This window comes from Asparagus officinalis, chromosome 2, assembly GCF_001876935.1.
Source record: "Asparagus officinalis chromosome 2, Aspof.V1, whole genome shotgun sequence".
NCBI lineage: Eukaryota > Viridiplantae > Streptophyta > Magnoliopsida > Asparagales > Asparagaceae > Asparagus > Asparagus officinalis.
In genome coordinates this window covers 33153612-33170306 of record NC_033795.1, presented here as the reverse complement: position 1 = coordinate 33170306, position 16695 = coordinate 33153612, and the positions used below count along the sequence as shown (strand labels likewise).

The 16695-nt window shown below is 35.3% G+C and overlaps 1 protein-coding gene across 1 annotated transcript in view; it reads left to right on the top strand.

Annotated features, from left to right (window-relative positions):
• Positions 1-16670, top strand: part of LOC109830638 (threonine synthase 1, chloroplastic-like) — a 20050-nt gene extending 3380 nt beyond the window's left edge. The window contains exons 2-3 of the mRNA XM_020397954.1: positions 392-1325; positions 16351-16670. Of these exons, the coding sequence (XP_020253543.1) occupies positions 392-1324 (933 nt within the window). The 3' untranslated portion in view covers position 1325; positions 16351-16670. The remainder of the gene's footprint in view (positions 1-391; positions 1326-16350) is intronic.

Below are 16695 nucleotides of genomic sequence, written 5' to 3'. Positions count from 1 at the left end.
ATACTGATATTTAAGGATAGTGTTAATTTGTGATTATGATTATTTTTTTCATTCTTGACATGATATGTAAATCACGATGATTTTTATATTGATTGAGTTCTTTGCTGTTACTATTTGTACAATTCGGTCTCAAAAAATTCTACTTTGGTGCTGATTATCTTGGTTCTTACAAGTTATAACTTTATCTTGGTGATACTCAGAGGGCATTGCACATTGTCTTTCTGAAGGTTCTTCTTTATTTTTTTCTGTCTTATTTTAGTTATTTACTTCTTTTATAATATCTTCATTCTGACAGGTGTGTAGAATTTTACCTCTTTCATTTTGACGGGCGTAAAATTTCCTACTACTATTTTTTTGGCAAGTGATTTTTTGGCCATACCCTCATGTACAGGTAAATCGCCTCCGGCGTCTCAAACGCCCAATAGCAGGCGTTGGTTGTGCGTCCACTGGGGATACTTCTGCAGCCCTTTCTGCGTACTGTGCTGCTGCTGGCATCCCCTCTATTGTCTTCCTTCCTGCAGATCGTATCTCCATTGCTCAACTTGTTCAGCCCATTGCGAATGGTGCCACCGTTCTTTCCCTTGATACTGACTTTGATGGCTGTATGAGATTGATCCGGGAAGTAACTGCTGAACTTCCCATTTACCTAGCCAACTCCCTCAATTCCCTCCGCCTTGAAGGCCAGAAGACTGCAGCCATTGAAATCGTTCAACAGTTTGATTGGCAAGTGCCTGACTGGGTCATTATCCCAGGTGGTAATCTGGGCAACATCTACGCGTTCTACAAAGGGTTTGAGCTATGCCGAGAACTTGGCCTAGTTGATAAAGTGCCCCGGCTGGTGTGTGCACAAGCTGCAAATGCTAATCCACTCTATCTCTATTACAAGTCTGAATGGAAGGACTTCAAGCCTGTTATTGCCAGCCAAACCTTTGCCTCTGCTATTCAAATTGGTGACCCTGTGTCAATTGATCGGGCAGTGCATGCCCTCAAGGCTACCAATGGAATTGTTGAGGAGGCTACGGAGGAGGAGTTGATGAATGCAACAGCTCAAGCTGATCAGACCGGTATGTTTGCATGCCCTCACACTGGGGTTGCGCTCACTGCATTGAAGAAGTTGAGGGATCAAGGGGTGATCAATAAGAATGACAGGACGGTGGTCGTGAGTACGGCACATGGTTTGAAGTTCACACAGTCAAAGGTGGATTACCACTCACGGGAGATTCAAAACATGCTTTGTCAATATGCCAATCCACCAGTGAATGTGAAGGCAGATTTTGGTTCAGTTATGGATGTATTGAAGAAGAAGCTCTCTAGGAATATCTAATGTAAGTCCTGGTTGACCCTTCAATTTCCGCCATTGACTTACCTGACAAATATCTGATTTGGGTCTTTTGTATGGTTATCTAGTATTTATCATCCTTTGTTGATTGTTTCACATACCTTATTTTCTTTTTTAATTCTTTTTTTCTGAAATTCTATGATGTTTGTTTTCAACTAATGATCTTGAAATGTAAAACAATATTCGGAATGATTCTTATGAATTATGCAGCGATCATCGACCAGAGTACGCAGTTAAGGTATTAATAACATTAGTTATTCCTTCAAGGATTCTAGGATTTTGTAGATTCAAGAATTTTCTTGATGACTTCTGTTCCATGTTGAGTTAACATTATGGACAGGTCTCAAATGTCTAAATGTGATAATATTGGAATAGGAATACCTGGATGCATGTATATGTTTAGCATCCTGTAGAATATACTAAATATAATATATGATAAAACCATGCATCTGTAACACTAGCTTAATTTAACTGCCACTGCGCCACAGGAGTAAAGCTTCTTCTCGGCTGTGCGGCTGTACAAGGGACACAGGTGCCTATTTTTACAGTAGGCTGTGGGTCTTTCTCCATGTAAATTGAGATTAAAGTGATGAAGGGTGGCATAAAGTGTTATCAGATTTTCAAATATCCATGACCTAGGGGGATCTTCTCAACTCTATTGCATGAACACCTATTAGAGGTTTTCCTATTCATGTCCAACCTGTATGTGTGTTGAGTCATTGACACATTCAGGGCACTTGATGAGAACACGTTCATTATGTCCAGGACGTGCCCAACCTTGAACCATCTTGGAGACAATCAGATTCAACCTGGATGCATTTATTTTTAATAATTTATATAATTGATGGTCTATAGTTTATATGAAATTGAATTCATTGAATTTTATCATGAATGTGGGGTGTTTTTAGCGACGTAGGTGTGTTTGTCAACTTCTCCTTAACCAGCTTAATATACACTAATCTGGTCAAGGAGTTGAATCAGTGGTGGATCTAGCTTGGAGGAAGTGGTGTCACTTGACACCACTTCCTCCCAAGGAATAGGGGAGAGCTTACGTTTATTTTGAATTTTTGTACTCTAATCCATTATTGTCCATACATTTCATGTATCAATATTTTGTTTGGAGTTCTGCCTCACCCAAAACTTCTTACATTCAAACCTCAGTACACCATAATTGATGGTATCAATCTAAATCAAGTGTCCTTTAACTATTATATGTATATGCATACACATTATAGTTGCATTTTTATTGCCTGATCAGAATGATAGTTCTGCACCCCTCTTGCAATGAATGATTGATAGTGTTACTATTAATGCTATCATTGGTAGCGTTACTAGACAAAAAGATGATTGGGTCAATGATTGTTTAAAGATATATATTGCGAAATATGCATTTTCATAGTGTTATTAGCGATATGATTATGTTTTTTTATTCAAAATATGAAAACCTAATCGAGGATAGCTGTAATAGTTTTTTAACTTTTAACTATGTGGTGACGTCACTTTCTAAAAATCATGGATCCGCCATTGAGTTGAATTGTGTTTGGCAAAAACTAGGCCATAACTGACCCAAAATTTTAGCTTATTTCCTCTCCTTATCCAGGTTAAGATTAGACCACCACTTCCTTGGACCAATCCTAACCTAGTTAGAGGACTTATCTAAGTTAAGAAAGATTTACCAAACACGGCCTAGAGGTTATATCATGCTCACATCTGATTTTTTTACATGCATACATTGCATAGTTCTGGTCTAGTTTTTTTAGTTCACTTTTCTCCCCTTATCTAGGTTTAAGATTGGACCACCTCTCCCCTTGACTAATCCTACATTGGTTAAGGACTTATCTAGGTTAAGAGAGATTTGTCAAACACATCCTAGAGATTATATCATGCTTTAATCTGATTCTTTTTACATGCATACATACGTAGTAAATATTCACATATAACCAAGGTCTTAAATATCGGATATCGGGGAAATATCGGATGACCAAAATTCATATCGGATTGTGGATTTTAGGGAAATATCGAGGATATGTGGGAAATATCGAAATGCCATAACGGATATTTGCATATATAGTATAATGCACTAAAATATAATCTCAACATACTTAATAAAATCTAAACATACAAAATGTAAATAATATATGCTTAGGATCACTAATTAACCTTGTAAAACAAATAAAAGTGAAAATTCACGTTGTAATATTTTGTCTGATTTTTTTAGGCCAAAATGTCATTTGATATAATGGGAAAGTCATGATATCTCGCCTAAAAATTGCCAAACACGGTATATTATTTTGCAACAAGCCATATAAAAGGATACATCGGTTAACATATTGGCTAATATATCGACTAATTCGGGGATATATCACCCAAATTTGTCAAAAAGCGGTAAATGATATTTAGAGACTATCAGTTGTGGAAAGCCTTGTAAAAGGATATATCGAGGGATATATCGGGATATGTTGGGGATATTTGAAGCAATGCATATAACATACATGTATACATATTTGTTTATCTCTGTCTATATACCTATCTATACCTATTTATTTGTGTGTGTGTGTGAGGGCATGCATGCACACATGTGCACATGCATGTTTGTGCGCTTATGTGTGCTTGCATGCGACCACGCGCCGTAAGCAGTGACATAGCCCAAAATTGGAGTTTGGGATACTCTTTCTTTCTTCTTAAAAAAAGACAACTATATGAAATGATTGTTTGCAAAAAAATAGAGAGTACTCTCTCTACTCCTAACTAAAGCATAGTTGGTTATGTAGTTTTGGTTCTCTCATGCTTTAAGTTCATGACCTGTGGATATTGAACCTAGATTCTTCTCTGATATCATGTCAAAATGCCCTACCACTACACTAAAAAGCTAAAATTGTGGTGAGGCTCAGGGTGAGGTTTAGAGCTGAAGTTTTATGTTCTAATATGTCCTCGCAGATTGAGCACCCTTCCATTTCACCAAAAACTCCAATGATATGTTTAGTTAGAAGTTATCCCTTCGATTAGTTGAGGAGTTTGAAGTTGTATCTTTCTTTCAATCAATAGAATGTAGCTTGTGAATTATTAGCTCGATTGCTATTTTTCAACTTTTATTTATATGCTTCAATTTTTGGCGACCAATGTTAAAGCTGGAACCTAGCCCCCTTAGGCTCTTGCTTAGACCTAACTGGTACTTTGGTTACCCGCCTAAATATTGGGAGCGCCTAGGACAGTAGAGATCCTATCAGAACTATTCTTATAGGTGTAGGGTGATTTACGCCATTGATGAAATAGTCACAAAATCTTCCAATCTAAGCCTCTTATGGGCCATGTATGGTATAGATCATCCTATTTTATAGTGTTCTGATATAATTTTTACTTAGGGAAGCGTGGACCACCTACGCAACCTACACCATTTAGTCCTGGTCGTGATTTCCTCTGATGCTGCCTACACGTTCTCTGACCTCCGAATTTCTCTGACCTCCACCGACTACAAACACCTCTAGCTCCTTTGACCTTCAGCAAAGATTACCACTTAAACAAGAAAAGAAATCCTCCTAGACCCCGCTTAGGCGTTAGATGCCAGTTTGACACCTAGCGGCGCCTAGCGCTTTCTATAATATTGGTTGTAATTAAAAATAAAAATATATAGAAATATAGAAAAACGTTTAGGTTGTAGGCGTCGGTTTCGATGCCTAGGCCATTTTGCGTTTTTTGTAATCTTGTTCGTTATGCTCTATTTGGAGCTCGCTAATAGAGGGTGAATGAAGAGAAAAGAAAGAGAAAATATGTGAGGGGAAGGAAAGTGAAGGGAAAATATTTCAACCATGTTCGGGAGTTGAGTAAAGAGAATTGAAGGGAATTTATTTCACCATGTTTAGGAGTTTTAATAAGGAGAAGAAAAGGTATCTGTTGAGGAAATTTACTTAGATAAAATAAAATAATAAGTATGGGCATTGAACTTGTGTTTCTTATTTAACAAAGAAAAAGATACAAATGTTAGGGTTCATATCTCTGGGCATTTGTGCCTAACAACTCACATGCTTATTACTAATTACAATTTATATGCCGAGTTTCTCACAAACATTTTTCTTTTCTTTCCTCAAATAAAGAAACACAATCCCTTTTTATTAGAATAAAATAAAATTTTAATCCTAATTAATAGATAATATCAAATAACACATCCTAACAAAAAACAATTTCAATCCTAACCTAAACATCCAATCAATCAAAACTAAACAACAAACTCAATCCTAACTATAGATCTTAACTATAAGAAAAATTAAATCCTTAAAAATAAAATTCTAATCGAACACTCCCTGTCTTGTAACAAATTCTCTGGAAATTCTCTACATAGTAGGGTTTATCCTATAATCATGCAACTTAAACTCTTGGTCTCTACATGAATTCTTATTCAAAAGATGAGCATGTTTATTATTTGTTTTAGCTACTCATCTTTTTCCTTTTCTTTAAGCGTTTTAGGTCATGAAGAAAACTCTTATCTTCTCCCCTCTAATGTTTAAATCGTAAGTGTTGGTTCTCCTAAATCAAGTCACATATAGGTCGTATAACCCAGACCTACCTAAACTAATGCAATGCAACATTTATGGGAAGGGCATCACATGAAGTGTAATTTTCATTACTTAATATCTAGATAAGAACTAATCAAAGTTAGGTAATAAGATGTCCGGTGTTGTCGATCCAACCAATGCTATATGGTTGTGGATGAGGTTCAGGTGTTAACTTTAACATATCTACAGTTGATTTAGAGGTAACATTCACATTAATACCTCTATCAATCATTATTTTAGAAAAAATATCCTTATATTTAAAATAGGTGTGAAATATAATAGTTCTTCACCAATCTACCTCATTCCTCGGTGAAACGAGTGAATAAGTAACGTGTATGTGTTCGTCGGTGATTCTTAACATATCCTTGACATCATTAGCATCTTACTCAGGATCATATGCTTTTATAATAACACAAATATCATCATTTTTATCATCGTGTTTTTCATTTTTATTGAGCACTGTATCGATGTTAAGACTTATTATAGGACATTTAAATATAACGTCCACTTCCCTCACAAATATAACATTTGGGTTCCTTTTAGGCCTATTTGGATGACTTATCACCTATGAAGCACGGACACGCATAACATGAAGCCGTGTCGTGTCGTGTCCGTGTCGGACACACGTGTCGAACACACGTATCCTATGTATTTTTTAGGATTTGCCTCGTGTCGGCGTGTCGGATGGCCGTGTCGGATCCGTGTCCGTGCTACATAGCTTATCACTAAGTGACTTATCTTTATGGCCTTTCGCGGCTGATTTATTGTTCCTATCAAACTATAAGTGCTTCTTATAGCTTGGTTTCTTAAGATATCCCCCCTCAGGGTCCTTAGTAAACGTGCTCTATCGAAGTTACTATGTAGAAGCATCTTGCGCTGGATAGTAGTTTGCAATTCGATGCGAAATATGGACAATATAAAGTGCAGTCTTCATGAAGATGACAATGATAACTAAGCTATTAAGCTTGTACATTTAGTTTGTCACGGACAAGTTTCCCTAACATAACATTGACTATTGGTCCATCCTTCTATCTAGATAGGAGGGTGGGAAGTACTTCTCTTTCAGCTTTTTTTTTAATCTCATCTTATGCCTCAATATGATTTTATGCATTTTAGCTAATTCTTTTTCTACAGAGGTCTAAGATCTTAGTTGACTGTACTAACATCCTCATAGCAAATCTAATCCTATGACTCTTTAACATACTGTGCTAGTCAAAGTAATGCTATATGTGTCCAAGCTAGTCACTAAACTCTTTAAGGTCATGCTTACCACCAAAAGATGGAACCTTAATCTTCCTTGGTGATATCATCTCCCTAGTCTTAACAGGGATGTCATCATAATGTGCATATTGATTGTGTTCCCTATAAGGTTTACCACGTGTTTCATACCTTCTATGTAAACGGGGTCTATCCCAATGGTCATCTCTAACAAGTCATATCATTCATATCCTGATATGCATATTCATCGTATTTCTTATAAAGACTATCACACACTCCTTGCCCTCTACTTGAATGGGGTCTATCTCAGTGCTCATCTCTAACAATTCAGCTATCATTCCTATCCTGAAGGTCTCGAAATCGTGTTTATCTTTTCTAAATGTGTAAAGGGATCATTGTGCTTTGTGCTTTTCTCCTCTACAAACATGTTTACTAAATCCATAAAGAGTTCATTCCCATCCAGACACCTCCACTATGTAGAGTCCACAGTATATACCTCACAATGAACACGACTTCTTCCAGAACTAGTAAATAAGTTAACAATTTTGTATTTCCCAAGAATCATGTTGATACATAGACCATCACTTTTGTCTAATAAGCCTTGGTGACAACTATAGTTGTATGGAAGTTTCTGAAGTTCCCTAAGTCATAGGATTTACCAAGTATATATTGGATTTAGCAGTAGTGACCTAAGCAATATTTTAAAAATCTTTCGACAAGCCTGCCTAGGCCTAGGCAGTACTTAGGTCGCACGCTTAGTGCCTAATGGCTAGGCGGTGCCTAAACTATCCACCTGGGTTTTAAGAACATTAGGGGAGCGTGATATGCTTACGTGAACTGCATCCTTTTGGCCTTAATCATGATTTCCTCCATTGTAGTCTTCATATCTTCCAACCTTCTCCAAACTCCTTTATCTTTTAACTATAAACATCTTTACCTCCTCCGACCTTTAGCAAAACCTTCTCTACCACCACTTAAATGAAGAAAGAAATCCGTTTAAGTGCTTGTCTGACGCCTAAGCTTTCTATAAAATTGACACTTACTATCAATTATTGTAATTAAAAAATAAAAAATAGAAAAACTATCTAGGTTCCGTTAGGCTCTAGGTGTTGGGTCTAACGTCTTGGCCGCCTAGCGCTTTCTGTAACTTTGGGCCTAAGCACAAGCAAAACCATCAATGAAAATTGATAATGTATATTTCTTTTTCTAATGATTAAGTTTGTAGAATATTTTTGTAGGTTTTCTTTGATCCTGTATATTGAGATTATACAACTTGATTTTTCCATGACGAATGTATTCATCGATAAATATGTAGCTAGAGGATATCTCGTGCTGTGATTTCAAGAAATATGACTTACTGGTTAAGCAAAGTCATTGCTTGCATATGCAGTGGAACTTTGCAATAAATTTTGCAGGTAGTCTTGATAGTGATAGTGCTTTTTTTGGCAATTGATTTTGCACGTATTCTTGATAGTATGTTAGCTATAATATGAAATTGTAGTCGAAAGCCTGAGAAGCAATTTACAGCATAAGTATCGGGCGGCATATTATTCATAGTGATTATCTGTTTCTCTTTTGAGGACTGGTTTCTTCCTCTCGTGATGAGTTGAGAATCTTCTTTTTCTTTGCCATGCTTTTATTAGTTGAAAACCTTTTCATTTTATTGAAAGCATGAATTGTTGCATATGGATAAGTAGAAATAATCCGAGTTTGCTACTTTAATATTGCTCTCTTCACACTTCATGATTAATTAACTAAATTTTTAGTACAAGGTTGCTACTAGACCTAATTATGGAGAATGGAAAGATGAAGATGTGTTAGGGAACTTATTTGGATGAAAACTCACAATCCATAAAAACACTCATAAAATAAACTTTTTACATGAATCATAAAAATTATTATCTATCCCATGAATGAGGATTATAGATATTTATAAAAATCATAACATCAAAGATAGTTTCAAGTAACAATTAAAGATATCAAATAATTTCAATTGAACATCTTATCTAAATAAGACTAAAATCCTTAGGGGCTAACATCTAATCGATTATAGTTAAGGTTTAGGTGATGCTCATGCAGCAGTCTGATTTTTTAGCCCAGGAAGGGTGATGAAATCCCCATCTTATCTTTTTTATTGGGTTGTACTCTTAAGTTGATGTAAAAGATGGATGCAACAATCATGGTGTTCAAGTCAACTTTTGTGAGCCCTAATCTATATGCAGCAAAGTTAGAGGGTATGTACTTTTCCTCCAGCAATCACCAATAAGAATTAAGCATGATGCCTAAGTGACATTTCTAAACTGTTTTCATTAGGGTAAAGAAAAAAGTGAAGTTTTTCGTATTTTTTATTTTTCGACAAAATGAAAAAAATTCCTTAATGCAAAACTAGTTCAAAAACAGTAATAGATGAGATTAAAGAGACTTACTTAGGGTTAGATTCGTCGTTTCCTAATTCTCATATCTAATCCGTGTTTGATTGAATTTATTACCATCTGAATCCTCACCTTCATTTTCGTTCGCACTCCGAGCTAGTCTTGCACAAGTAAACAAAATGGATTAAGGAAACTTAAAATTAAAAAAAATTCTAAACTAAAAATTCACCGGCAACAGTGCCAAAAACTTTATGAATAAATTTATTATATTTTGCAAGTGCATAGTTATCATTGTATACTTAAAAGGTCGATCCATAGGGAAAAATTAGTTAGGAAAACCTATCTTAAGCTCCTAAGATTTGAAAAAGTTTCATCAATTGTAAAAGTTGGTTTTTAAATTATGAACTTAAACTAGGTTGCTTATGCCAACTCCACTAGGTTTTCTAAACTAGATCTTTATTTAATCTCATTTAATTACTAAAACCATGAAAGCATAAGCTATGTTACGTTAGAAACTATAGCCTATCAATTAGTTAATCCTAACAATTAGACTTTTTATTATTAAGGTTTAATCACTTAAGTATAGATTATGTCTAATTAAAGTCTATAACATATCAAATTATAATTAATTCTAGTTTTTAAATTATTTAATCTAGACTTTTTATTACTAGGGTTTAATCTCCTAAATATAGATTATGCCAAAATTAATTGTCTATGCCCTATCAAATTATAATTTACTCTAGCTTTTATTAGTCTAAACTAATCAATTTCTTTTCTTAACCTAAAGAGATCTTTTTATTAATCTAATTTAGTTACCTAGCTTTGTTAACCTAAGCTCCCTGAAGGTGATTAGTTACTCGTGATTAATTAAAGAGAAAAGAAGATTAAAGAAGAATCAAATTAAAGAGAAAAGAACAAGAAAAATAGGAACAAAAACAAGAACAAAAACAAGAACAAAAACAAGAAATTAATAATAAGAAATTAAACAATTTACTAAATTGATGAAGCTAAAAAGAACTCGAACTCCAAAATAACAAGCAAGAAGAACTCTATTGAATTCTCAAAAATTAAATGTGTAAAATACAATGGCCCCTAGGCTCCTATTTATATTATACAAGAATCTCTTACAATTGTCAAATTAAACTTGATCTCCTAGTAACCATAGCAAGCATAGGATTTGACATGGCCTGCAATTAATTGAGTATTTTCATAATACAAAGATGAATCTAAAATCTGATCAAATTCAGATTTGTACCAGAATCAGATATTGATGATAAAATTTTAGGAATATGTCAATCTGGATGGATCTGTCTTGTCGAGATAGGCGATTTTTATATATAATATGTTAGATTCTAACATTTGGATTGGGAGAAATTGTTTTTTCTTTAGGCTTGATATTCTGAATCTGAATTGGACGTAGATATTATTTTTCTTGATCTCCATGTAATTGAATATTTCCTTTTCTTTTTTATTCCCTGCTATAGATTTCATTGTGGATTGATTGATTCTTGTAGAATTTGAGCTTTTTGGCTTTAATGGACTTCACTGGGCTTCTCTTTATTCAAAATCAAATTTTCCTGAAAATTCACTAAAAATACACAACTAGCAATCGGATATATACAAACATAAAGATAAATAGTGATATAAAAATGATATAAAATATGCTAATCATTTAAGTTTGTATTTATTTTAATGAAAAAGGAAAATTTTGCAGATTTTCATTTTAGGTTGCTTGTGCATTCATTTTATGTTAGGAATAATATGGATAACTTGTAAAGTGACACACAAATACAAATCACCGTATTCACTGAGATAGTTAACAAGTTTATAGAGGAGCAAAGAACTAAACACGATGAACTCACTGCACATTTAGATGACGTAGATACATGACTTGTTTGGTGGCCTGTTAGACACAGACATGTAGAGGGTACAGAGCACGTGGTAGGGCTTATATTAATGCTTGACAAAGTGGACATCTAGCTCATGTAGGCACCCACTTTAGGCCTATGTGGTATGTAGGCCACACGCCTAGATCTTCGGAGTGCTTAGGAGAGCATGAGCTGCTTCCGTGGACTGCACTGCTTAGGTCTTAGTTGTAATTTCTTCTGCTGCAGCCTCACATCCTCTTAGCTTCTTCTAAATTCTGACCTTCACTAACTATGAACACATCCACTTCTTTTGAGTCTTAGAAAACCTCCTCTACCACCACCTAACAAAGAAAGAAATTCATCTTGGTTTGCGCCTAGTGCTATTTATAACATTGACATTTAGTATCAATTATGTAATTAAAAAATAAAGTAAATGAAAACCGCCCAAGTCCTACATAGGCTCTAGATGTCAGGTCAACTCCTAGGTTATCTAACACTTTCTGTAACCTTGCTTAATAGAGAGAACAATGAATATGCACATCACAATGATATCCCTTTTAGGCATGTGGAAAGTAATATCACTAAGAATGTGAAGATAGTATTCTTTTTTTTATGGTAAGCATGACCCTAACCCTCAGTAGTTCAATGACTAGCTCGCCGACATGGATCATCACTTTGACTAGTGTGTCATGTTAGAGAGATTTATGATTAGATTTGCTAGACTGAAGTTATTAGGATCAACCAAGATCTATTGGATTTTTTAAAAAAGACAAGTAGCTACAATACTTAAGGATCCTATTGAGATGTGGGATGGAATGAAAGAGTAGCTGAAAGAGAAGTATCTTCCGACCTCCAATCTAGATAGATTGATGGACCAATTATCCATCTTATGTTAGGGAAACTTGTTTGTGACGAGATACATGGACAAGTTTGATAGCTTAGTTGTTGATTGTCATCTTTTGAAAGACCTCGCTTTACATTACACTGGATTGCAAGCTAACATCCAGCATAAGATTCACACATTAAATGACTTTTGTAGACGACAGTTACCACCTAGCCTCAGAGATAGAGCAGTACTTTGAGGAACCTAGCTTTAAGTTGCATACATCTCTAAAGCAACTTAAGCAATTTGACATGAACGATAATCTAAGAATCCTTCCTCTTAAGGATAGAAAAAATAAGTCAATTAGTCATGAGTCATCTAAGCAGGACCTAAATATTATGCTGGTGAGGGATGATCATACTTATTAGTGTCTTCCTAGAAGTCTTCTTATTGAGTGCTCAATAACTATGGTAGCACGATGATAAGACCAATGATTTTGAGGCTGTTGTAGAAGTCTATATTCCTGAGGAAGACACTAGTGACATTGAGGATACATTTGTAGTCGCTGACGCACACGTATACATCGTTAGACGTTTACTTGTTTCACCTTGGGGTGATGTAGATTTGTAAAGGACTAGTATATCTCACACCTATTCTAATAAGCATAATTTTTATAAAGTAATGATTGATGGATAGTGATGTGACTGTTGTCGTTAAATCAGTTGCAGATATGTGAAAATTAATACTTGAACCTCATCCACAACCATATAGCACTTCTTGGGTTGGGTTGATAAGACCACATCACACATCCTGGTGCCTAGTTGTTTAGTTCATATACAGATATTAAGTTATGAGGCTTGCATTCCATGTGATGTCCATCTTAACTGCAAATATTATTGCTGACACACTTTATAAGGGATTTCCCAACTTTTGATTAACGACCTTAGTTTGATCATTCATTTGAGGATAATTAGACGAGCTGAATTTGAGTTTTTCTGAATTTTTTCACAAGTTATGTCATAAGTGACCTACAAGCTTCGGATAATAATTGGAAGTGATTGTTTTAGGAATCTCATGATGTTTAATAATTTCTTGAAACCAAAGATCAACGACATGAGGAGCATTCAGGAGTTTGTTGCAAGAAATAAAATGCGTCATTTTGGAAAAATCGATCAACAACCATGCTCTAATAATGCATAAGTAATAGAAGACCAAGCGTCATGCATAACCTTCATTGGTTTATTCATAACTTCTCCTAGAAGACCTCAAGTAGCTCTCCGTTTTAAGCATGGGAAAGCTTTGTAAGTCTATTTTCAATTAAAGCCAGTGGTGCATGCATCAGATATCTCCATAGAAAGTTATTACCGGAATAATGTAGTCAGATTGGACTACATGAAGACTGTTATGTTTTCTAATATATCTTTAGTTTCTTTATGTTATTAATCAAGTCAAATAGGCCTTTCAGTTTTCTGTGTTATTAATGAGTCTTTTAAATATTCAATATATAATCCTAATGCCTGAAGGGATATTGCATGTCTATAAATATTTAAATAGTCTTAACTTGTTTGGGATTGAGGGGAATGAGGGTGAAGGGAAGTTAGGGGAACCATTCACCTTCATTCACCTTGTTTGGGAACACTTAGAGGTGAAGTTAATTCACCCTAGTTCCTCTTGGTTCACCCCCTAATAGTATAAAAATTGTTACCCCCAAAATTGGGGTGTAACCAAGGGGAAGGGAACTCCCTTCCCTTCCCTTCCCTTCATTCAGTTTCCCTTAACTTCCCTTCACCCCCTACAAATCCAAACAGGCCCTTAGGGAAAAGGCAAATTTGGGTTTGAATTATAAGTAAAACATTGTGACTTGCCTTCACTCTGCAATTTTTTGGGTTTTCATTGTGTGTTGTCCCTATCTCTAAGGTAGGGTCACAGTTGTGAATTGTCTTATCTATCTGGAGCGGTGATATATGTATCTGTAGAGTGATCGACTAGCCTTATTTATTTGTTGTTTGTTCTAAGGTGGTGAAATCTATATCCTTAGAGTGATCTACTTCCTATCTGAAATCAAAGTCATCCATCTTTTTCATATCATGCCAGTATTGTCACCGCATCTCTGTATCGGAGATATGTGTATTTCTAGAGTGGTCGGCTAATCCCAGTTATAAGTCATTAGCTCTAAGGTAATACAGCTGTATCCTTTCGTAGGGCGATCGACTTCCTATCCAAAAATTGCTTTCATCCAACTTTCCTATTATGTGTTGGTATCAGTTTGAAACCTTAATTGACACGAGGCTATTGCTCCAAGTGTGAGGCAGTTGACCTAGGTGTGAGATTATTAATCCAGAAGTGAGGTCAAATCTTTATTTTCTTCTTTTTTCCTTTCTTTTCTCTCTCTTATAGCGCCTTATAGCGCCCCCCACCCCTCCCCTTCTTTATTTCAGGTCCCATCATTGAGATAAATGAATTTGCAAAAATCAAGATAATGATATTGGTTAGTGATTACTTAATGAGAGATGGTTGGTTTACGATGTTCCAATTCTTGTTTCTTCATCGATGTAGTATTTGGAATCATTGCTCATGCTATTCAACTCTCATAATAATACTTAAAAGTTCTTTAGGTGTCGTTTGTCAAAGGGTTAAGTAAGGGATTAAGAAGAAACCCGCCAAACACAAAAAATCTATACAAGGGTTAAAATGAGTTAACCCTCCATAATTTGCCAAACATAAAAAATATAGAATGGTTAAGCTAACCCCTCTAGAGGGATTAAAATGAGTTAACCTCTCAAAATAAGGGGTTTACTAATACTCCTATTTAGAAAGAGTAAGTGTTAACCCTTATGGTACCGTTTGGCAAAGGATTAAGTGAGGGGTTAAGGAGACTTAACTCCTTCTTAACCTGCCAAACACAACAAATCTATATAAGGGTTAAAGTGAGTTAACCCTCCATAATTTGCCAAACATAAAAAATATAGAAGGGTTAAGTTAACCCCTCTAGAGGGGTTAAAATGAGTTAACCCCTCAAATGAGGGGTTTACTAATACTCCTATTTAGATGGAATAAGAGTTAACCCTTCTAATTATAAAGAAAATAGTCAAAATCATTGTTATTCCCAAACACTAAAATTGATCATAAGGACTAAAATAAAACTTATTTAACGGGTTAATAATTTAGTCCTTCGGATTATCAAATGGGCTAAGTACATTAATCATTCTCTTTAACCCCTCTTCATTAACCCTTTACCAAACGGGGCCTATAATTATAAAAAAATAGTCAAAATCATTGTTATTCCCAAACACTAAAAATGATCACAATGACTAAAATAAAACTTATATAAGGAGTTAATAATTTAGTCTTTCGGATTATCAAGTAGGTTAGCTATGTTAATCATTCTACTTAATCCCTCTTCCTTAACCCTTTACCAAACGGGGCCTTAAAGAATTATGGAATTGGACTTGTGGCGTCCAATTCCATACTCTTGCTACACTGCAGACAGTGAAGATAGATCTATTTTACTGAATGTGGTTGAACATATTGAATTCATACTATATAGCCTCTGGACAACATTCAAGGAGAAAGAAAAACAGTTCCACCGGATCGCTTAGGTTGCTATTTGCTAGATTGCCCTTTGTTGAGGTAGCTAATATGCAATCATAAGGTAAGAAAATTGTCCTAATACTAAAACTTTGTTTTTGCACTTCTTAGTTAGTGGCTCAAGAAAATTAGTGGCTCAAGAAAATTACTACTGGGGGTGGGGGAGGATAACCTGAGCTCCGATCTATATGGAACTTCGGTCTCCCCCTTATCCTGCCAAAGGAAATTTTTCATACAACGAATTAATTTAACTTGCACCAAAATTCCAACCCCCCACTTTTCTGTTTAGCTGTAACAGTTGAAGAATAGGACATTTCAAAAAAAAAAAATTGAAGAATAGGATTTCTTCTAGAGAGCACTGCTTTAATTCTTTATTTACTCCAGGATGAAGCACAAGAACAAAGCGTTTACATTAGATTTTATCTGTTTGCTGGAACTTATCTTTAAATTGACCGGCATTGTTATTTCAGCCGGCACACATTGTTTTATATTACATGCCAAGAGAGATTGGTTTGCTACATGAGTAGATGTAATATTGCTTCACACTAATTTCTTGCAGGATACGATGGCAATCTTGGTTCATTTCTTGCAGGATATAATGGCATGCTAGCTTACCAGCTTCCAGGAGGTTTTGGTTGCTTTCAGCTTTCTTGAAGACGAGCCACTCAATGTCAGTAGCTTTTAATGGCCGTGAGCAGTTGGTTGCTTTCGGCTTTCTCGAAGATGAGCCACTTAATATTAGTAAGCCTTTAATGGCCATGAGCAGCATCAGAATTTTGGAATATAAATCATTATATTTGATAAGACTACATATTACTCTGAAGCGTGCTTAATATTTTGTTTTCAATTCTTGGTCTGGACCTATTATGTATTGTGTTGTGATCTTGGCATAACGATGATGATTTTTTTTTTCTCCCTCTCTCCCCCCCCCCCCCCC